The sequence below is a fragment of the Gadus chalcogrammus genome, chromosome 14, assembly GCF_026213295.1.
Source record: "Gadus chalcogrammus isolate NIFS_2021 chromosome 14, NIFS_Gcha_1.0, whole genome shotgun sequence".
NCBI lineage: Eukaryota > Metazoa > Chordata > Actinopteri > Gadiformes > Gadidae > Gadus > Gadus chalcogrammus.
Window position 1 is genome coordinate 20,323,337 of NC_079425.1, and position 22,516 is coordinate 20,345,852.

The 22,516-nt window shown below is 41.8% G+C and overlaps 3 protein-coding genes across 3 annotated transcripts; 1 reads left to right on the top strand and 2 right to left on the bottom strand.

Moving 5' to 3' along the window:
- Positions 1-2,226: 2,226 nt before the first annotated feature.
- On the bottom strand, positions 2,227-8,092 carry psmd13 (proteasome 26S subunit, non-ATPase 13). The gene is made up of 13 exons (XM_056608618.1): positions 7,833-8,092; positions 7,103-7,181; positions 6,877-6,911; positions 6,692-6,747; positions 6,560-6,603; positions 6,359-6,445; positions 5,824-5,995; positions 5,270-5,349; positions 5,049-5,174; positions 4,758-4,820; positions 4,561-4,641; positions 4,185-4,301; positions 2,227-3,280 (listed from the first exon to the last, which is right to left on the bottom strand). The coding sequence occupies exons 1-13, from the start codon at positions 7,925-7,927 to the stop codon at positions 3,185-3,187; spliced, it is 1,131 nt and encodes a 376-aa protein (XP_056464593.1). The 5' UTR covers positions 7,928-8,092; the 3' UTR covers positions 2,227-3,184.
- sirt3 (sirtuin 3) lies at positions 8,059-15,374 on the top strand. The gene is made up of 8 exons (XM_056608619.1): positions 8,059-8,442; positions 8,533-8,617; positions 8,975-9,145; positions 9,531-9,763; positions 9,908-10,008; positions 10,470-10,631; positions 10,759-10,971; positions 11,577-15,374. The coding sequence occupies exons 1-8, from the start codon at positions 8,337-8,339 to the stop codon at positions 11,598-11,600; spliced, it is 1,095 nt and encodes a 364-aa protein (XP_056464594.1). The 5' UTR covers positions 8,059-8,336; the 3' UTR covers positions 11,601-15,374.
- On the bottom strand, positions 14,627-22,251 carry drd4b (dopamine receptor D4b). The gene is made up of 4 exons (XM_056608616.1): positions 21,739-22,251; positions 20,971-21,083; positions 19,995-20,617; positions 14,627-15,179 (listed from the first exon to the last, which is right to left on the bottom strand). The coding sequence occupies exons 1-4, from the start codon at positions 21,994-21,996 to the stop codon at positions 14,950-14,952; spliced, it is 1,224 nt and encodes a 407-aa protein (XP_056464591.1). The 5' UTR covers positions 21,997-22,251; the 3' UTR covers positions 14,627-14,949.
- Positions 22,252-22,516: the final 265 nt, after the last annotated feature.

A 22,516-nucleotide genomic window follows, 5' to 3' on the forward strand; every position in this document is an offset into this window, starting at 1 on the left:
CGGCTGGGAGGAGGCCTTGTTGGGATGCGGTCGCACGGAGGAGCTCTCGCTCCACCCTCCTCGTGGCGTTGCTCTCGGAGATCCACCCGTGCTGGGCGGTGGACGGGCACAGAGAGCGCTGTGTACCTGTGGCTGGGAGAGGGCCACGTCGTCCTCACGTCGGGCCGGCGGTAGAAGCCTGGCCGTCGGGCGTGCGGCTGTGTCGGATGCAACTGTTGGTCGAGCGATTTCCCATGGGCACGCCGGCTCCGAGTGCCTCTCCACCTCCTCCTCCTCCTCCTCCTCCTCCTTCTCCTCCTCCACTTACTCCTCCACCCTCCTCCTGCTCCTCGCAGCCTAGCAGCCGGGCAGATCACCTAGCCGTTACCTTAGCCGTGCAGCGGAAGGCTCCAGACAATCCGAGGCCTAGGCTTTTTCGGCTGGTCCCAGAGGCAGTGGCGGGCAGCAGTGACCGGCCTCAGCTCAACGAGACACAACAGTATCCCCACACTTGCTAGCGTGCCACCGTACAGAGGTGGAGGCAGAGATGCTGGACAAAGATGTACCACACCGGTACGCCATCAAATAAATACAGAGGGAGAGAGAGAGAGTAGCAGAGAAGTTGAGGATGTGTCTATAGCGTGGCCTGGAAGCAAGCGATCCGGGCGATCCAGACTGCTATCAAACACACAGCATCCATAAAAATGCAAACCCAAAACACAAACACACACAGTGCCTTACACGCACGCCATGAAGGAAATGACTGTATCAATAATTCCTGGCGTTCCTCTTAATTTCTCCTGTTTTTTTCCCTCTTTGCTGTGGTGCTGAGATCTAAGGAAGAGACTCTGCCCTGGAGATGAGGATGCAGCGAGAAGAAGGAGGAAAAAAAAGCAGCAGTACGATTATTCCCTTTCTCCTTCCTTTGTCTTCTCCATTTTAGTGCTCATCTGCAGCAGGATGCTCGAGATATCCCATTTCCATCAAATCGTTTGTGCTCTTTCGTATTCTGCCTCTCTCCATCGCCGTGCCTTTCCTCGTTCACTCTCTCTCTCTCTCTCTCTCTGATACCTCTCTCACCCACTCCCTCTAAAATCTGCTCATTACAGGACTGTTCCACCCCAGCCAATACCCCTCCCCCACACATACACTCATTCTCTCTGCTCTTAAAGAGATAGGGACGAGTTTACAGCCGGCTCTCTCCCTCTCTCCCTCTCTCGATCTATCTCCCTCTCTTTCCTCACCCCCTTTGGGAGAAACTGCCTGCTATTCCTAATTATCCAGCCTCATTTCACTCTGTCTCTCTCACCTTTATAAACTCCTCCTTGCTGAGATTTTTTTTTTTTTTTTAGGAAGTCAGCATTGTGTTCCTTGATAACTAGCAGTCTGTGTGTCTATCGATCTCTTGCCAATCAGAAGGCCTGTGATGGATTGATGTCCACCTTTCAATTGTGGTCTCATAGGCAAACCAGTGAGCTGTGGCCGTCACTTGGGACGTAATTTACTGAGGTGCAACGCCGATTCCTTGTCATAAATCAGCCAGTTTACCGGGAGATGCAGCCCATGACCTACATCTTCCTTCCTGCCCATGTTTTATTAAAGTCAGCCCTTTGGTTTTTCTAATGTCACAAACCTGTCTGACCATGGTAGGGGGAGGGGGGGCTGTATCATGTCATTAAAAAAGGCACGGTCCTTCAGTGAGCCTATCTCAAGAGAACAAGATAAGTGATGGTATTGGAAATCGTTGTTATTGAACTGTCCATCTGTCGGAGCTCATGGCACTCCATCTCAATCAGGGAATGCACCGTATGATGAGTTATGTACAAGTGAAAACAGCTTGAATGTGCAAGATATAATAAGATGTAGCCCTTTTTTTCTTTTTACAATTGTTCAACCAGATGTGTACTGTGTATACATACTCAAAGTACTTAAGTCAATAATTCCTGTTAAAGTGCAAAATGCTGTTACACGTCTTAATGCCATCTGATTGAGTGCCTGACACTTGCTTCTCTATTTCTTCCTGTACCGACAGCAATATGTTTCTTTCTTCTGACAAATGTAATTATTGTAAGTCGCTATGGATATAAGCATCTGTGTAAATCTGTAAGTCTGATGCTAACTGCTGAATAATTAAAATTGCTGAAGGATTTATATCTTATAAATCCTACATCTGAAATATCTGGAATAGCATAATAGCAGATATAGATAACTGTTATCTCTATTGATAATTTGATGTCAACTTAATCGTTTAAACCATTTTATTATATTTACGACCCAAATTTGTGGATATTCCAGTTTTTAAACTACATTTCACAAACCTTTCAACAGCCTGAAATATAAATAACATTTTTTATTCCGTGTTTAAAATAACCAATAGGGATGCACGGTAAGGAATCTCACTCCTCAGATTAGCATTTTATATCAAAGCAGTAATGACAAATGTGGAAACAATTTAACTACCCTGCATATACACAAGGATGCAGACATGTGCACACTGTTAAACAATGCTCAGAAATAAAATCCTATTCAGAATAAGATGACTAAACGAAATCTAGACTATTATAGTGTCAACCCTCATGTTTAAGAATGTCAAATTAGGCAGTTTGGTAATATGAGAATAGTTAAGAAGCTATTTCCAGAATGCCACATAGATCTCTCGATTTTTAATAGCTAGTAGTAATGGATTTGATTCAAGGTCGAACAAGAATATAAAAACCTAAAACAGAACAGCAATGGGGTCGAGGATAACTAAAGGATTGTAATGACATTTCATATTTATTCAAATAATATTTTTGTAACCAATTTATGATGTACAAGAGTGTTTAATTTTACAATCTATAGTAAGTAAGCAGGCAGTACTGGGGAAACATCCATAGACCAAAAAATGGGGAGGCACATTTCATGGTTTCCACTCAAATATAAAAGATATTTGACTCATTTTCTGAAAACTATTTAAAGTTATTTATTTAGGATTTTGTTCAGACCAGTCTTTATTTGTAAAATACAGTGTACAGTTCAATTAAATGTTTGGATATGAATGCGTACAGCAAAAAGAAAAGAAAAAAAAAAGATGAAAATACAAAAATGAAATAACTGGATGCAACCTTCCACCTATCAGGGGAATAAACAGAGACGGTTCCTTTTTGATACAAGTATAAATAACTGTAGCAAAAGGGAAAGAAAAGGGCTGAGCCTTAAGACTCCCTTAGGTGAGGATGTCGTGGGCCTGTTGCTCCACCAACATGGCCATGTTCTTGACGTCTTCACACCAGAAGTCCAGACGCTCCTTCATGCCCTTGATCTGGAACGGCGTGCCAAAACGTGAGGGTGGATTAAAACCAGTAGATGCATCAGGTCATCAATCCTCGGAAAGGAAGATCGGTTTGCAACGACAACGGCAACTTTGACACCACCGAATTACTAGTGCAACATCTGTTGCTACTCGCAAAGCAGATGGTAACTCACTGCACAATTAAAATGCAGACACAGTACGTACAGGCTTTAATTATACATATAAGTCAAATATAGGAATGGGGGGGGGGGGGTGTTGCTTTGGCCCGTGTGAAAACATGAAGGTAACAATTGCAAGGGTTCTGCTTACAGTTGAAAATGCCTTCACAACTAATATCCACAACCGAGCTGACAGCCTAATCTGGCCACACAGTTGCAGCTCACTCCCAAAGGAGCCTCTGTATCTTGGGCAGCTATTATTATGATGACACCAGCACCCTGGGGAGCACCTTGTGGCGTGAGGCATGTCTAATTGTGCACGAGTCCAGCCTACCCTCCGCAATAACATCACTGGAAGAGCCATTAGAAAGAATATTCTCCACCAGGATGGGGAATTACTCAGAGGTTTACTCAGTAGAGTGACTTTCGTATTTAACTCGCATTCATAAGCTTTCCCTAGGCTGGGATGTGTAAAATACGAAAATGTATTTGTGTAGACTAATGCTGGACCCATATTCAACCGCAGCCTTTTTCATTTTTATTGTTTACAAGTGGTTATGCCGTTTTTTCCACTCATGCAAGAGTAAATGCTATAAAGCCAGTATTGTTCGATTTGTATTCCTTTGAAAAAAAGGAAAATGTCTACATTTTACAATCCTGGGTCAGTTCCTGAAGTATGTTCAAAATGCAAATATTGCACAAGAACATGCACCCCACTCACTAAATGTACATGAGAAAAAAAGGCAGATGTTTACCTGCTGTAGATCCAGTACTCTTGGCTGTACCCAGGTCATCTGGACCTTCTGGTCCACCTCATCGATGTTGCCTTTGATAAGGCCCACAGAGAGAGCCTTCATCACCAGAAGCTCCACCTGCAGGGAAGCCGCACACAGACACCACAGGTTTAAGTGTAACTATGCCAAATAGGGTTTATTCTGACTGCAATAGTGAGGGGTGAACACCAAGACCATTGACCATCAATAGGGTCTACATCTCTAGATGCCGTGTGTAGATTCACACAGGTGTAACCTATTCCAGCACCATATCTCACAAAGTCTATTTTTTTCTATGAAGTTTAGAACAGACTTAGAACAGATACAACATTTAAAGTTGAAATACTACTTGACTGACCTCATTGACTGGGATTTTGGCACTCTGACCAATTTCAGCGAAGGTCAGCTGCCTGTTGGTGGCTGGGCGGGTAAAGGTCATCTGAAAAGGGATTATTTTTTGTGTTACACAGAACATTTTATGGACGATGGCTGTGTAAAGTGAAATTGTGGGCACTGCCAGCGCTCTTCCATTGCTCATGTTCAGGTTTATTGTACCTCCATCACACAGAGCAGCTGGATCTTCTGCATCAACTTGGACTCGTTTGTTGCCAGGTCAGGCTGTAAGAGAGAGACTATTACAGAACGTTTATTTGGTAGGAAATAACTATCTAATGTTCCAAAATCTTTCTATAAATCCATATGCAAAACGAATAACATCAACGTTCATGTTAGTGCATTGATTGAAATAAAGAGTTGCATTTTAACCGGAGAATAAATACCCATATTCATTTATCCATAATAATGTCCTATTTTTAGTACTAAACACTGATGTCAAAAATGAATTACCTGCGCGCCCCAGGCAGACTTGAAGCTCTGGAACTTCTCCACATTGCCCCCATTGAAGGCATAGAGGGTGTCTATGAGCCACTGCTTGTCCGTGCTCCGTAGGGACTCCAGTACGGGATGCATCAGCTGCACAGATATGGAACAAGGTATTCAGCGACTCGATTCATAAATGTCCTTATCCATGCAGAAACCAGTTGACCAATGGGTGCAATTAAACCTACCAACTCTCCAAAGTTGTAAACCCCCTCTCCCAAGAGTCCGGCCAGTCCCAGCGTGAACGCTCTCTCTTGCTTCTCCGTTTCTGTTGAATCGAGGAGGTAAGCATTCAAAGCAGTCTACACACCAACGGCGATATTATACACGTACAACAGGGTAGGGCTGTACGATTTGAGGAAGTAATCCAATTGCAATTATTTTGACCAATATTGCGATTGCGATTTAGTATGCGATTATTTTTCTTTTGTATATTCTGTATTATTCACTAAACAAGCCATAAATCATTCTGTAGTATGACCAACACAACATTGGAAGCAGAAAACAGTCAACATAGGCCAGGCCTATATGTCGAGATGAAATGATGCATGAATTGTATATATAACATCTTTATTTAACTATTGAATTGTAAAATTAAAATAAATACGAATATTACTGATCTCCAGTCAGTAACAGTTAAAAAAAAGCCTTTGCCATTTGCTTATCGCGTTCTATTACATTGCGATATCGGTTTGAATTTGATGAATCGTTCAGCCCTACAACAGGCCCTTCTGGGCCTCACCTGGCAGGTCCTTGATGTCCACACAGCCGAGGTAGCGGAGGGCATCCTTGTAGTAGGAGGCGTGGTTGCCAATGATGCGGTAGTATTTGCTAGACAGATCATAAAAGCGGCCGTGGACAGAGGTCACTCCTGGCAAGTTGTTGAGGATTTCCTCCACCTCCTCGATGATTTTCTAGAAGGGAGAAGAGGAGCAATTGAGTCTTTCGAAAGGCATTAGTTGTTGCCAAATTTAACAGCTGGCTGGGTGTTTGTATTGTAACCATGGGAACATTTCCCTAACTGTTCTTATTCTAATCGTTATTTCTGGTCTTTTTTGGTATTTTCTTCTCTCTTTTTGTCTATACACTTCTCTGTATCTACATTTTGCAAGTATGTATATACTAGGTATAGTGTATTTTTTGTATATTATTATTTAACAAATATGTCAAACTTTTGCCTTTTCATTTGTATTTTGAAATAAAGATTTCATTAAAAGAAAAAAGGCATTAGTGACATAGTGAAACCTCCTGAAACTCAGTTTAGACCTGTGCTTTACCTTTGTGGCTGGAAGGTCGTTGATCTCCAGTTTTAGACTGCCGATAGTCGTCTTGCAGAGGATGACGGCCTCCTCGCTGCTCTTAACCTGGACAAGAGGTGGTTTATTAAATGCGTTTTCTACTTGGTAAGGAGTACAGATGTGCATGTATGTGTTTTTTTGTATGTGTACTTCAGTCCATCATTCAGCAAGTCTGCTCACCTTTTCCCTGGTCTTCTCAAGGAAAGTGATGGCCTCTTTAGGATCTGAAAATAAACACATTTGTTAAATTCTTGACGGAATATCAAAAAATATTTTCTAAAAGCCACCATTAGTGTGTTTAGATCCCCTCACCTTTTATCTGTCGGGCAACAAAGAGTATGATCTCCATTAAAGACAATGGATTGATTCTGTTGAGATTAAACAACTAGTTTAGCAAGAATAATTATCCATATAAAGAACTGACAAAATTAAGCCAATAATGGTTGTTATACTAGTGTCAGGCATATTTTTGGGGTTAATTGCCTCATTTACCATACCTGTGTTCGAAGTCACTCAAGAAATTGTCATAAAGCTGGAAAAGAAAAATATAAAATCTAAGTTCACAATCTATTCATATTTATTTGCATTAAAGTGCTATATACAGGTGAAAAAATGGCGTAAACCTGCATAAATGAATGTTCCTTGGTACTATTATTTTGAATCACACGGTAAACAAATACTGTATGATGAGCTCATTGTATTATTACCATATTGTTTAGTTACCTGTATAAGACCATCCCCCGTTTTAAAGCAAGGATCTTTCACGAAGTCGGTCAACTTCAGAGTCAGCTGATGCCACAACCTGTCATTGACAATAAAGACAATGAGTACATTTAGCACAATATGGTGACGGTAAGAGAATAGTTATAGGACTACTCTCGGCCTACACTGGCACACAAGCAACCAAAATAAACCATACCCTGGTGTTAACTTCTTTGACCAGGGTATGCCATTCAGCAATCATGTCTACATCAGCTTAATAATCATAAACACTGTGTCAAATTGGGTAAACCCCAAAACTACAGAATTGGCCAACCCAGTTGCCTTTAAGACAGAATGACGTCGGTATTATATGGGAAATAGGCTCACTCGTTCTTTACTTTAATACTTGAATTGATCTGAGAAGATTCTAGTCAATTTAACCCTAAACATCGTTAAATAAAACGCTGTTCTCCAAAGTAAGGTAGGCGAGGGACAGCCAGTATTGTTTCGCTTGGAGACACCATCATAGACAGCTAGAAATACAGCTGATCATGTGTCTTGGTTTCAGCAAGGTTGAACCCTTCCGTCAAAGTTGAAAAACAGTCCTTAATGATCATGAAGGAACATAATAACGATGGATAACACAGGGCTAGCTAAGACAGCGATAGCCTTGTACATGACTCAGCGTGCAATCTGAATGGAAGTGCTAACATAAGCTAACATTTTTGGGCTAGCATATTGTGTACTCTACTTTTTGTTGTAGAATTCCTCCAGCATGTGCCATTCTGCTGCCATCTCCGGGTTGGTGCTCTGCTGTTGCTTGAGGTACCCGGTAACGTCCTTCATTTTCAATAGTTGGGTATTTCCTCCGCTGTGTGTTAAGAAATGTGACGTTAGCTAGTGAAATGCTAGCAAACTAGCTAGTGCTTCTTCTGCTGTGTCGATCTACGGAACGCAACGAATTCTGGGAAACGCGAGAGGCGTGTACAATTGTTCTACGGTGTTGTCGTAGCCACATAGCTCACCGTTTACTTTTTCATTTAGGTCAATTCATTGTACTTATCTATACGTTAAAAATATTAAATAATAGAATAAAAATTATTCAAAGTTGGTTAAGACTTGGATTTGTAAATAACAAGTACCCTGCGCATGGCTATGAGGTCAAAGGTAGATAAACATAGACTGACATTGTGCAGCCAATGTTGACTGGGTTGACTTGACTGTCAATGGTCGAAACTGCCCTTGTCACTCAATTATGGCTTATTTAATCAGCTATTTGTCGTTGAGATCACCATTTAGTTGTAGAGTTTGTTTATATCGCACTCCAAGTTCCAGAAGAATTGGTGTTTTCTCTGTAAAAGGTCAGATCCTCATTGAATCAGTGCGCATTTTCAGATTAAACATTACTTTGACTAAAGTTGTTAAAGAGTCATTCTGTTTGTTATTCGCAGTTCACCCTCTCTGCTCCACAAGTTATGGGCTGAAGAATACATCTAAATCGCAAGGTTCAGCTGCACTCAAGCAAGGTCTTTTCAGGTAAATAGATATAGTATTGTAGTTAGTATTTATTCTGGTGACAGCATGCTTTACAGTAGGTCCATGCAATGCAACCTCAAACTATGCATATGTCTCACACATGTATTAATTATGGGGTTCATTTGCTTGCTTGTGTTTGTCTATCATTCACATGCATTATATAGTCTAATATGTATAGGACACTGTTAGCCTGCCCCTCATTGCAAGCCAGAATCTATAGGCTTGGCTGCCACTCAGCCGTGGATTCCTCAAGTGGATGTCTGAACGTTCAGATTTCATAGGATGAAGAAAACGGCCTGATTACACTATGGCATACGTACTCCTGCAGCCGTCTTGTTTTCTCCACTGACTGAACAGTCCCGGGTGGAATGTCCTCCGGGGACTTTTGTCCCGGGGCGACGGCGGTGCAGACGTCAAACAGCAGACGCTAGAGGACATCGCTAGGAGAATACAGGAGAAAAGCTTCAATAGAATAGTGGTTATGGCCGGGGCTGGGATCAGCACTCCGAGCGGCATTCCAGATTTCAGGTAGCGTGCACCTGGCAGCTCGATCTTTATACATGTGTTCTTTCAAACTCTTTTTTTTAATATAGGCTAGGGTTAGATTTAAAAAATATAAGATTTATTTTTGAGATTTTGAGCACAACAGATATACAGTACGCCTCATACATGAAGTGAAATCGAAACATTCTGTGAAACAAGGTACTAACAAAGAAACAGTTTACCCCCAAGCCCCCCCCCCCCACATCACCACCCACTTCCCTCCCTTAAGTATCACTGAAATAGGGTAAAATGGGTTTGTGTTCTTTCAAACTCTTAGCCCTGATACATAACTTAAGTATCTTTGTACTTGATAAATAGGAATATTCCCTCGAAGCCTTGTGGCATCCCTAATGTGTTCTTCACTGCACAGATCCCCAGGGAGTGGTCTCTATGACAACCTCCAGCGGTATGACCTGCCTTATGCAGAGGCCATATTCGAGATCAACTACTTCCATCACAACCCACTGCCGTTCTTCGCCCTGGCCAAGGAGCTCTATCCAGGGAACTACCAGCCCAATCTCACACACTATTTTGTGCGCCTACTTCAAGACAAAGGTCAACTTCTCAGGATGTACACACAGAATATCGACGGCTTGGAAAGATGTAAATTGATTTATTTTGTTTTTGCATTTATTGTATTAGACAGTGCTAATGCATGTTGTGTAATCACTTGCAGGGCAAGTGCCTATGTAAACACCAGTGCTGGGTGGTGGCCATAGACTTATGTTGTTGGGTGTTCACACGCAGTGGCCGGTATCCCCTCTGAGAGGCTGGTGGAGGCCCACGGTACGTTTGCCACCGCCACATGCACCGTCTGCAGGAGGACCTATGAGGGCCAGGACCTTCGCGTGAGTCACAAACCTATATGACTGGCTCGTGATTTTTATTTATTTTTTATTTTATTTTTTTATTATGCAGGAAAGTATTAAAGGTATCAAAGTTACAATTTAAAACGGGCCTCACGCAATATACTTTCCAGCAGGTTCCTGTTCTGCAGCATATATTAATTGTAACAGGAACAAGGCACATCACACGTCACATTTACACACGGCACAAAACAGTAACATAGCACGTCAGACATAGGACAATGGCATAAACAACAGACTGAACACAGTGGTCTATAAACAGTCAGTGTTTGCAAGTGTAGGTATTGAGGGGTAACAGTTTGTATGCCTTTTTGAAATCGGTGATGGATTTTAACGCTCTGTGATACTTTGACTGGACTTATAATGTCTCTCGCAAATGTGTGCATTATACTCCCTTTCATGGATTTGGATTTCCTTCCCGCTCTTGTCATTTCTCCTGGTAGTCAGATGTGATGAAGGGGACAGTCCCCAAGTGCCCCACATGCAAAGGTGTGGTGAAGCCTGATATAGTATTTTTTGGAGAGGAACTCCCAAATAATTTCTTCAAGTACATCAGAGACTTCCCACTGGCCGACCTTCTCATTATTATGGGAACATCTCTGGAGGTATAAACAACTTTCACTCGTTGGAATCGGTCCCCAAATCTTATTCTGTAAAAACCATCCAAAATTGCAATAATATACTGTATATATGTCATCTTGAATTACTGTAGTACTTTTTTGTCCACACTAGGTGGAGCCCTTTGCAAGTCTAGCTGGAGCAGTGCGCAGCTCGGTTCCTCGCCTGCTCATCAATAGGGATTCTGTCGGGCCCTTCACCTGGGGCTCGCTGCGGCCCACCGATGTGACCCAGCTGGGGGATGTGGTCACTGGGGTGGGGGCGCTGGCCCAGGCTATCGGCTGGACTCAGGAGTTGGAAGCTCTTATGGCACAGGGTGCTACAAAGGTTAGTTATTCACAGTTTTTTCTTTCCAGAACAGATTTTTTTTCATGTATTTTTCACAATAGGTGATATGGATATGTCAATACTTTTGTACTAGCAATAGCTAATGGATAAGTAAGACGGCTAACTAGTGATAATATATTGACCAAGTTCTGTGTACCTCAGCTTGTAGGGCAAATAACAGTGCCATGCCAGCTGTCACAAGTTTCGGGGTTTGACTCCCACTGGGGTCCTCAATGCTAAGAATACACCCAGGATATTGACTCTTTGGATGAGACCTTCTACCAAATGGTTTATTATTATAATTTATACATTTGTTTAAATATATATTTATAACTCTAATTTATTATTATTTAAAAAATGATAAGCGCCTTTTAAGTCACCAACTGACATTACAACACATTGTGGTCAAATATGAATATAATATCCAATGCCATTGCCTCTACAGTACAATTGGGTTAAACTGTAGATGCAATGATATATACGGAATATAGATATACTATACATATTATATGTCATATAATAGTATATCGCATTCATATATATATTTTTAAACTAAATATGGCCCTCCCTACATCAAGTAACACAGTTTGTTTTTTTATTTACAGGGTGAATCCCAGACTGAAGAATAGGAACAACTCGAGCACCAGGGGACTAGAACCAATCGCTCATGCTGGACTCCAACTCTGAGCCCATTAGCTCATGCCCTAATAAAATATGCCCCACATACCTCCACCTCCAAGAGATTCCAATGTACCTCTGGTACCGGGAGGCAAAAAGTAATGTGTATAAAGCATGGCCCACATACCTCCGTCGTTTTAATAAAGACACCAGAGTACCTTGTCCTGGGGATGTCCATTACCGTATGGATACGTTAATGTGATTGATGTATAGCCAGAAGAGGGTTCATTATGGGATACAGCTTACCGGGCTGGCCCAAATCTCTCCCTGACTCACTGACCTCTTCTCTACTCTGGGAAACCCATACTGGCCTGTGGCTTAAGGAACGCTCTCTGGCTGATTGGGCTGTTCCTACTGCTATACTACCCAGAGAGAGCCAGCAGCCTAAAGACACCACACACTAAATCCAAGGGTGTGTTTTTGACCCATGTGCTCCTTCACCCCACTATTTGTGTGTGTATTTTTAGAACGCTGCTGCTGCTGCTATTAATGAGAGTGCAGGTCCCTCAGCTGGCCTCAAACAGCCGTCAGGGGGGGAAAGACGTTCAATCAATGTGGACTTGATTGGTAGACTTTCCTTGCCATTTTATTCTTGCAAATGTCTACACTTCCGGATGCCGTTAAATGTATCACTCAGTTTATATCATTATTTTGGGAAGAATGAAAAGTGGCTATTAATCTATATATATATATTTCAATGTATTTCCAGGCCTTTTAATTTAGCTGACTTACAACTTTACTACTGCTAGTTTGACACTATAGAATGATTTTAAAAAATCGATACATAATCTAATAGATTTTCTATGAATGCCTGTGGTTGCCTTGGTTGTATGTAGTTCCAGTGTTCTGCACCGATGGCCACATTTGAAATGAGAGACCCTGCCCTTTAGTGTGTTGTATTTATCTGTCATTCGATTGAACAATTATGAACCTTAAACAGAATCAACTAATCAAATCAACTGCTGCTTGATTAAAGTCTCAGTCTTGTCTTCGGTTAACACAGTTTGCGGGTCTACTGAGTCCCAATGGCAATGCAAGCAATATTATGTTCATGTTTGCAAGAATTTCCATTGCCCTCCTCCCCAGTATTTCTTAAGGAGGTCTACCAACTGTGCTACCAACTGTGAAAAGTACTTAAACATACTTGATTTAATACAGTCAATTTATCTCAATGATGGTTCCATAAAATATAAATCCATTTCAAGTTCAATCGAATATATTCATTACATATCTGCCTCGTGGGAGGTGTCCTTGCACATCAAATAGCTAATGCTAAAAACACCAGACAGCCCGCCCGGCCCGAGCCCCATAAATCCCATTGGCTGTAAGAGGCTTATCAAATTCCTGCCATTTTAGTTAGGCCAATCGAACATTAGTGACACTTAGTTAACGCTTGAAAAGATGTGGATCTTTAATAGAAAGCTTTCCACATAAAACGTGGATATGGCATACATTATAGGCACTGTCAGTAACCCAACAGTTCTTAGCAGGCAAGGTACTGTAATATCACAAAATGTATACACGCAACTCATTAGCTTACAAACACACAGACCCAGACTTGTAGGATGATCACAGACATCTGTAAACCACTAGCACAGGATTTTGGCCGCAGTTACAATTGTCATTTCAGCTCTGCGTTCTGCATTCAAGCTCTCTGGGTCGGAACTGTGTTTCGGATCTCCTGAGAAACAGCAAGACGTATGACAGGAGTTGTTCTTTTTTCGTGTTGCAAGTGATCCTTTGGGCAAAGACACAAACATAAAATGACACGAAACACTGTAGCCATTGATTATAGTCTGTGAAACGCTGTCTGTCTGTAGGAAGGAGCGGCTGTGCGGAGCTGATTATTGACAGGCAGGCTTATTAATCGTATTACAGGGAGTGGGTCAGGTCACCCGTGTCGTGGGGAGGCAACATGGTGTCACATGATGGTACTTGGAGGTCCAGAGAGAGTAAATGGGATATATGTAGGTCATTTGTGATGTATGTCCCCTTACTGTTATGATATTACTAAAGGCTCTAGGTGTAGGCCTATGACTGGCCAGCGCTGTTTTGACGCACAATATCTACACTTTTACATTGAACTACATGTTAAAACTTGCTTAGGAGAGAGCAGACGATTTCAATCAGTTAGTGGGCAGCCACTCATTAGCCTAAGTGGCTTTCACCTCCGACCCCAATTAGGAGAATATGCCAATGACCTAGGAAGAACTGATAGGGGTTTGCAAGTCATTTTAAGTATTCATGTACGGGTTTTCAGGAGTGACTACCATCCACACTTACGACAGTGTAGCCGCCCAAAATGTTAGCTTAATGCAACTTTTGTGAATCCAGATTGGTGCATAAGTCACGTTGAAGCAACAAGTGTAACTGTAGCCTTCGAGACTTTATCAATCCGAAGTTACCTTGCCTTTACATGCAAATGTACTTTACATAGGACATAATATAATCTACTGTATGCTGTTTTGGCCCATTGATTTGCATTAAGTATTAAATATCCAAGACCTTCAACGTATAATAAAACTGAATGGTAGACATTGTCCTTTATGACAATTACGAGGCCAAAAGTGGGTCCATTATTCTACCCTTAAAGCCAGTACAGGGCTGGTACATTCACAAGCAGACTTAACACCAGAACAAATGCACACTGCTGTTGTTCTCTACAACAACATTATGAAAATGAACATATTGCAGTAATACAATCTAGTACAAAGATTTCTATAACACATATAACACTTATTTAATTATTGTGTACGTGTGCGTGTGTGGGAGATTGAGTTTGTGTATGTGTGTGTTTGTGTGTGTTATATCTTAGAGGACTTAAATATATTACTCAAATTTAAGGCATATAACTACAATATACAATTGAATACATGCATTTTTAAATATATATATGTAGATATACATATATATCATACATTATATGTATTATAAAATTGAATATGCATTGCAAGAACCGCGTAATTCTAGTTTCTTCCACCCAGGGACGAAGCTAAATGTAAACATTACAGAATACACTTCAAGAATATTCAGAACTGAGAAACATTACAGATAGACCCCTAAAGACTTTCCTTTCTTGGCCGATGTTTCACGGGGCAGCTTCGGCTAAGCCCTTTCCAACGCCTTCGCAAGAGATCCGACATGCCTTGGGCCCTCCAAGGGCACAGATCCTACACCACCATATATCCACCGTTAACCAACCACAGGGTCCATTCAAGCATCAAATCATAAATCCCAGCCGTGGTGGTCGACGGACATAATCGCGGGGCGTGGGTCATCAGCATCCCTGCAAACTTTCCATCAGCCACGGAAGAGGGAGATCTTATGGCAGCAAAAGCCATGCAGGAACTTCTTAAAGAACTTCCTGAACTCGGTGTTGAAGATGGTGTAGATGATGGGGTTGAGCGCGCTGTTCACGTAGCCCAGCCACGTGACGATGTCCATCAGACTAGCGGGAATGTCACACGTAGAGCATATGGCACGGGTCGTGTGCACCACAAAGAAGGGAGTCCAGCAGAAGAGGAAGCAGCCTGCATGGGGACATTAAGAGAGCAAAGGAAGGTCGTAAGTCTACAGTGGTCATCTGGATTTCCTCGCCGGGGACATTTTCGAGCTGAAAAGTGAAAATAGATCAATAAACAAATACTGTGGACAACAACAGAATAATGTGTGTGAAAAACAACCAAATCACATCCCTCTTTGAATAAAAGGTTGAATCTTTTACAATACAATCTGTATTTCTGGTTCACTTTCTTTTGGTACACCACCAGGACTCATATAATCAAATTGTGTACACACGACACAAAAACCAGACAGTTTCCCATTACCACTCTGGCGCCAGGTGTGCTGGCCTTTTAGCCCTCAGGATAGATGTCTACATGGAAAATGTTCCGCTCAAAACAGATGGCTATCAGTTCGGCAGACACTAGTCACAACTCACAAGTATTCAGTATTGGGTTTCTGTTTTTTTAATGCACCTATAATGGATAATGCAGTTATTTTGTTTTGAAAAACATTTTGCAAAATAGTCCCCATCCCAACTGGCAACAACATCTCAAAAAACAAAGCATGTCAAAAAACATCGCAGTTGTATATTAACTGCATATCCCGTATAGTTGTCTAAGTAAGGTATCTAGGGGAGGGTTGGGCATGACTATGGGGGGAAGCAGTTCTGATTCCACCAAAGAATTATGTGTATGGAAATGCTATTCATATATTCACCAAATAATTTCAGTTTACATATTCAATAGTATATCATAATTTATATTATAACAACGATCCTCGGTTGGTCCCATCTCGCTGACAAGATAAGAGGTAGAGTGGACAATAGCGTCTGAACAACAGAATGCATCATGGGATTCTTTGCAGGTAATACTCCACCATTACAAGAATAGTCAAGAGAGTTGTAGTAAGTTAAAATCCTACATAAACCTAAATATACCCTATCCTAGGCTGACCACATCTGGCATTAGAAACACTGTGGCAGTTTCAAATAAAACAATATCAACACATAATGACAAATACTTTCAGGCTTAATTACTAATTACCAATGACCAAAGACTTTTACTACTGCTATTGTCATTTCTTTATGACTTAACAATGTACATGTACATACTCCAGTTATAAACTGAAATTTGCTCTTTTGTGTTGGTCTATAGAAAGTATTTTTTCACAAGCTCAGAGGCAAATTTATTACTAGGCATTAAGGATATGTGTGGCATACCCATGACACTAGATCCCAGGGAAACTGCAGTAATTTCCTTCAAGTGTCATCCTGTGTTACTGATATAATGCGTAATATGATTTATTATCCAAGCTGTAGGAGGTAGATGGACTGCATGGTCTCTCTTTCAGGGAGATTGCGCAGACTTTGCATAATCACCACAAGCCTGTTGTCAGTGGCCCAGGCTGGCCTCATCCTTATGCATAAGACGGATTCAGGGCATCCGTGGTCACTTATTAAGATATTGTCTCACCAACAAACGTCAAGTGCTCCGACTGTTATGCCTGAGAAACAATGTCTTGAATAAGGGACTTTGGAAACTGCCATCTTTTTTTGAGGGGGTGGATTAGTCCTGTAGTCCAGAGTGAGTCTTATTATTTACTTTACTCTCTATTCGTGGCAGATTAAATATTGGTAATATATTCTGCGTTGAGGGTTCCCGCAGCACACTAAAAGCATTTGCAGCTAGGACTTAATTCGTCCCGTCAGTTCAGACTAAATCTTGACACAGTGCAATGCCCAAACCAAGCTAAACATCCTAAGTGGGTTTATATAAATGCTGTTAATTAAAACCACTGTCCTAAATGACCTGTCGCTTTCTATGTGTTTAGTTACCGCTTTTAAATTAATTTATATTAATTGTGGGTCAAGTGTGTCAATAGACCCACGCGGAGCCAACCTGAATCTGTTGGCCAGTCTCTGGAGGAAGGAATGGAGGTGCTCAGGAACAACTGTTGCATAATAATTGGATTTAGGGCTTTAAACGATAATGACGCTAGTTCACCGGAGCCCCAGCCAAAAGTGACGCTTTCACAGCTTCCTACTTTCACAGTATACTCTCACGTCAACATGGGTCAAAATAAGAGAGAGTGATCCTTGTTTTTTCAGTTCAATTGGGGTAGGGGGATGGCTTGGTGTATAAGAATGAAAGCAAATAATGTGTGTCGACATGCATATTCTACCTAAGTAAACAAAGATAAAAGCGTAGCCGGTTGGGCTAGACAGTAATTTTACGGCCATTTCTTATCTATATGCATCTCAGCTCGCCCATAAATCTCAGCTCATCTATAAAGCTCAATTATTCAATCCTGGTGCCTCTCCTTGCTTACAATGATAAGGTAGTGAGGCTAATTAAATGTGATTACAGTCTATTGTGGGTTCACACACATTTACTAGACACACATACCATACACTCTTTACGGTCTCCTCTCCTTCATACTTATTTTTGTTTTGTTTGCTTTACAGTTACTATGCAACAAACGGCTGGAATAAACTCCCAGAGGATTTAAGACTTGCCCCAACTCTGAGCACCTTTAAAACAAGACTGAAGACTTTTATGCTTGCTTTAGCTTTCTGCTAAATCTTAAATACATTGCATTTTTTAACTTTCTTAACTTTGCCTTTATTTTCTATTTTAATACTAAAATGCCTTTTTAACTTTCTATTTTACCCATTTCTTTGCATATGTTTTCTTTTACTTATCTATTATTTTATTTTATTGTATGACAATGTTTATATGTGAAGCACTTTGAGTCTGCCTCAGGTATGAAAAGTGCTATATCAATAAAGTTTCCTTGCCTTGCCTTGCCTTACTTTAATTTACTTGTTAACATTAATGTCACTGTGAATATCTTTCTTCATTAGGGCAGAAAACTGGGGCACATATGAAAGTGCCAGAACGAAATGTGTTTACTCTGTTACCAAATTAAGACTATTAGTCTGTTTTAATGACTCCCATATCATTACTTCACAACAGTATGAGCTTATTTGAATGCATTAAGGTTGTAAAAAAATTGTGTACTTGTAAACATATTTTGTGTAGCTGAAAGAAAGGAGTTGTTCCCTAAAATTCTACTTTGCCCTAAAACTCTACTCACAATCGTTTTTCTCCAGCCCCACATCAGTTTACAACGTGCTTAACTTAAAAGTGCACAACTTTTTCTTTGTGTCAGTAATGTTGCAGCGGGTTGACTTGTCCTCATAAAATGGGTCAACTTTGTGCAGTCCTGACCAATTTTCTCTGTCTTCCACTATATGAAAAGGAATGATATTATTTGGTAGTTTATCTGTCAAACATGTCTTAACCAATCACCTTAGTCTCCCCACACTAGTTAAAAATGAAGGATGTCATTGACTGGATTATCTGTCAATCAAACATATCTGGAAAGCGAGAAAGATATGCACGAAGATATGACTAGAGAGGTAAAAAGCAAGCCACTGTTATTCAATCATGTAACTATTTGATTCACAGACTTATTTGCCGTCTGAACGTGTAAAGTTACCACTACTTTGCTCCATCATTTCTAGCTCGCTTTTCAGATATGTTTGATTGACGGATAATCCGGCTAATGATATCATTCCTTTTCAACTAACAGGAGAGACTGAGCAAATTGGTCAAGACACAAAGACTTTTATGAGTATCAATTGACTTGCTGCAACAATACTACCAAAAAAATAAATAAGTTAACTCGTAGACTAAGTGGTAGAAAATTTACACTTAGAGTTTCACGGCACTGCTCCAACTTTTTACCATACGCAATTGTTATACATACGCACACATAATGCCATAAAAATGACCCCATACATAACAACCGAATACAAAAGCAACCTAGTTTGATAAGCAAGCTCTATTTATTGTTCTGTTGAGAATTAACAAATCAAAGGGCTCAACTGTGGAATTGTAAATCACTGAGGCAGCCTGCCAGGTTTTTAACTTTGAAACAATAGCGAAACAATCTTTCCAACAGTGTAGCCTTTCTTTTAATAATTCCTTCTTGCTTATTTTCTTTTTTTGTCTCCTTGCTAGCACTCAGGTCTGCCTTGTCTCTTGTGTAACAGTCTACCACTAAAACAAGATGTATATGGAGACAAAAAGTCGTTATAATAGGCTGACAGATCATGTGACTCACCTCCTACTAATAAGTAATGAGCAGCCATACCTGGTGCATCTTGATTAATTGTAAATCCTGAATACTCAAACTAATTCCAGAGTCCATTCCTTCAGGGATTTGATACTTTTGGAATTTACTGTATGAAAACTTTGCAGCCATTAATAGCAGCAATAAATTCACCAGCAAGCAGCAGTCCAGAGTCAGACACCAGGCATTCATTCATAAAGGTTAAAAATGGCTGATACTAGAATTACAGGGAACATGCCCGAAGGATTTCAGTCAACGCAAATACTTTAGATAATCCTTCCAGGTTTACACAAATACCATGTTACAGACCCCGTATAGATTTCATCAACAAGTTAATAAATATCAGCTGTCGCCTGTAGGGTAGAATAAACCATATTTCCAAAACCTTGAAACCGGTGGATTGATACCTGGTCTTCATTCAAAGGGCTTGGATCCAGGCTGTAACCTAATGCTCCCTATTGTTCCCTATAGTTCCTTATAGTTCCCTATAGCTCTCTATAGCTCCCTATAGCTCTCTATAGTTCCCTATAGTTCCCAATAGCTCCCTTTAACTGTCTTAAAGCGTCTATATCCTCACCACAGAAGAAGACGCCTAAGTGTAGGATGCCCAACTCCCAAAACGACATGGTCCTCCTCTAACGGGGGACCCACTGAACCCCACCTGCTCAGGGGGGAGGCGGGAGAGAGAGGGTGAGGCCACTTACCCACCACAACTGGGAGGACCCTCATGGCCTTCCGCTCGCGCCCATTGATCTTGGCCCTCTTCTTCCTGTGCTGGTGGTGGTAGGTCAGAGTCGGGACAGAGTTCTCCCGGTACTGCCGCGGGTAAGGGATCTCCGGCTCCATGGAGTCCTCCATCTCCTCCAGCCGCGTCTGGGCCAGGTCCCTCTCGATGATGCGCGGCAGGGGCATGGGGAGCGGGCCGGGGATGGTGCCCCTGACGGTCGGCCCGTTGCCGTGGGCGCCCGCCACGCTGCCGGCGTTGACGGCGGCGGCGGCGTGCTGCAGCTTCCGGCACACCTCGATGCTGGTCTTGAGCTTGGCCTTGCGGGACTCCTCCCAGCGCCGCAGCCCCCGGAACATGGCGAAGTAGAGCAGCAGCATGATGGGGCAGGGGATGAAGAAGGAGCAGACGGAGGAGTAGATGACGTAGTTGTCGTCCTCAAGCTTGCACTCGCTGGGGTCGCGCCGGGGCACGCGGTTGATGCCGAACATGACGGGGGAGGCCACGGCCAGGGCCAGGAGCCATGTGGCGGACAGCAGCACGATCTGACGGTGGTCCACGTGTTTACGGTTGTAGTTCAGGGGTATGGACACGGCGATGAACCTGGGGGAAGAATACAGAGTGTTATGGGTCACCCCATTAACCCATGGAATGTAACATAGAGTGATAATCAAAGAGTTGGGTCACACCCCCTGTCGGAACTTGGGACGACATGCTGGAACTGGGTCTAGCAGTAAAACATGTGAACGAGCTGCAGATGAAACTTTGGATGAATTAGATCGGTTGGCGACCCTTCCTGCTTATATGTATATATATATATAAGCTTATATATATATATATAAGCAGGAAGGGTCGACAACTGATCTAATTTATCCAAATTTTCATCTGAAAAACATGGACTTCTTGTAGGGATTTCCTAGCAAACAGGCAGGCTTTAGGTGTGGAAGAGCACAGACCTGTCCACACTGATGGCACAGAGGTTAAATATGGATGCAGTGCAAAGCATCACATCCATGGTCATCAGCCCATCACACACCACCATGTTCAAGGTCCACACTCCACCCTGAAACTGGAGATAGACAGCAAATGCACACACATTCATGACACCAAGTTGTTTGCTGTTAATCTGGAACAGGAACGTTACATTCCGCTTGAGCTTATGATAGGTCAAAGTGTCCAAGGGCAGACACAATATGTCCCTAGCTGACTGATCTTCTCTTTGCGCTGATTTTCATCTGTATATTTGCACAACAGTATCTGTCTATGTATATAATATATGTATATATGTACATCTATTCATCTTTCTATCTTTATTCAATTACATTTATTCTGATAAATACAACAATTCCTTAAAGTTCCATGTAATCCATAAACAATCCCCAGTTACAGAAATGGTTGACCTTTATCAGTGTTGCGGCATTGAGCAGGTGAAGCTGCTACAGTGCTGAACGGTGTGTTCTTTCCAAGGTTTTGTATAATTAACTTGTTTGATGGATTTGATGTCGTTAATCCCATGCACATTTGATCCTAGTCAATAGGTCGGAATGAGACCATATTTGTTCTAAGCCAAACCCTATCCTCAGACAAAAAAGATAACCTTATGAATAATATCTTTATTGTATTTGGTAAGGTTGTAGCCAGGACACGGCATCATGTAGAGAAACATAGGCCTAACGAATATTAATAATATAATTGGCCGAAGGGTCAAGGAGGTCAGAGCTTACCTGTGTGTAAACAAAAAGTGGCAAAACGAGAATGGCCAGAAGTAGGTCGGCAAATGCCAAACTGACTATAAAATAGTTTGTTGTCGTTTTCAACGCTTTTTCCAAATACACACTAACACATACGAGCACATTTCCGCCAGTGATAACTATTGTCAGTAATATCCCGAATATGAGAGCCGGAAAATTATAGCTGTTGTGGGCCAACGCAACAACTATCCGGGTGTTGTTCTCAGTCCATTCAGTGGAGTTGTCCGACATCGTCGCCGACGGTGAAGGTTCGTAAAGTCCTTCTTCGACTCCTCGTCCTCGGGAGAACGGCTTTAGCCCACGTTTTCATCGAAGTAGTATATCCAAAAGTCTCGAAAAAAGTTTTCGTTGAATCTTCGGGCGTTTGTCTCACGGCAAAGTAAAAAAAAAGAGAGCGGACCTTCCACGACAGGACAGCGGTGTGAAATCAGCACCTCCAAGGCGGAAAGACGCTCAACCACGGCCGAGAGGGTGAGGAGAACTGGCTGCAGCAGAAACAACCGCGCACACACAAACACCCCGAGCTATCCAACGAGACTTTCTTATTCTTTCTTATCTTTGTTACTTTTTCTTTGTCTTCTGCAGTTGTATAGTTGCCATGCTATTCTATTTGCGTTTCAAACTAAGGTTGCGCTTTCCCTTGTCGGTTTCCCGGCTGATTTGTTTAAGCGTTAAGGTAGGCTAAGTCAGCTGAGTGGACGAATCAAAGGGCAGATCCTGCTAAATCCGCCAGCAGCTCCAAGCTTCTTAT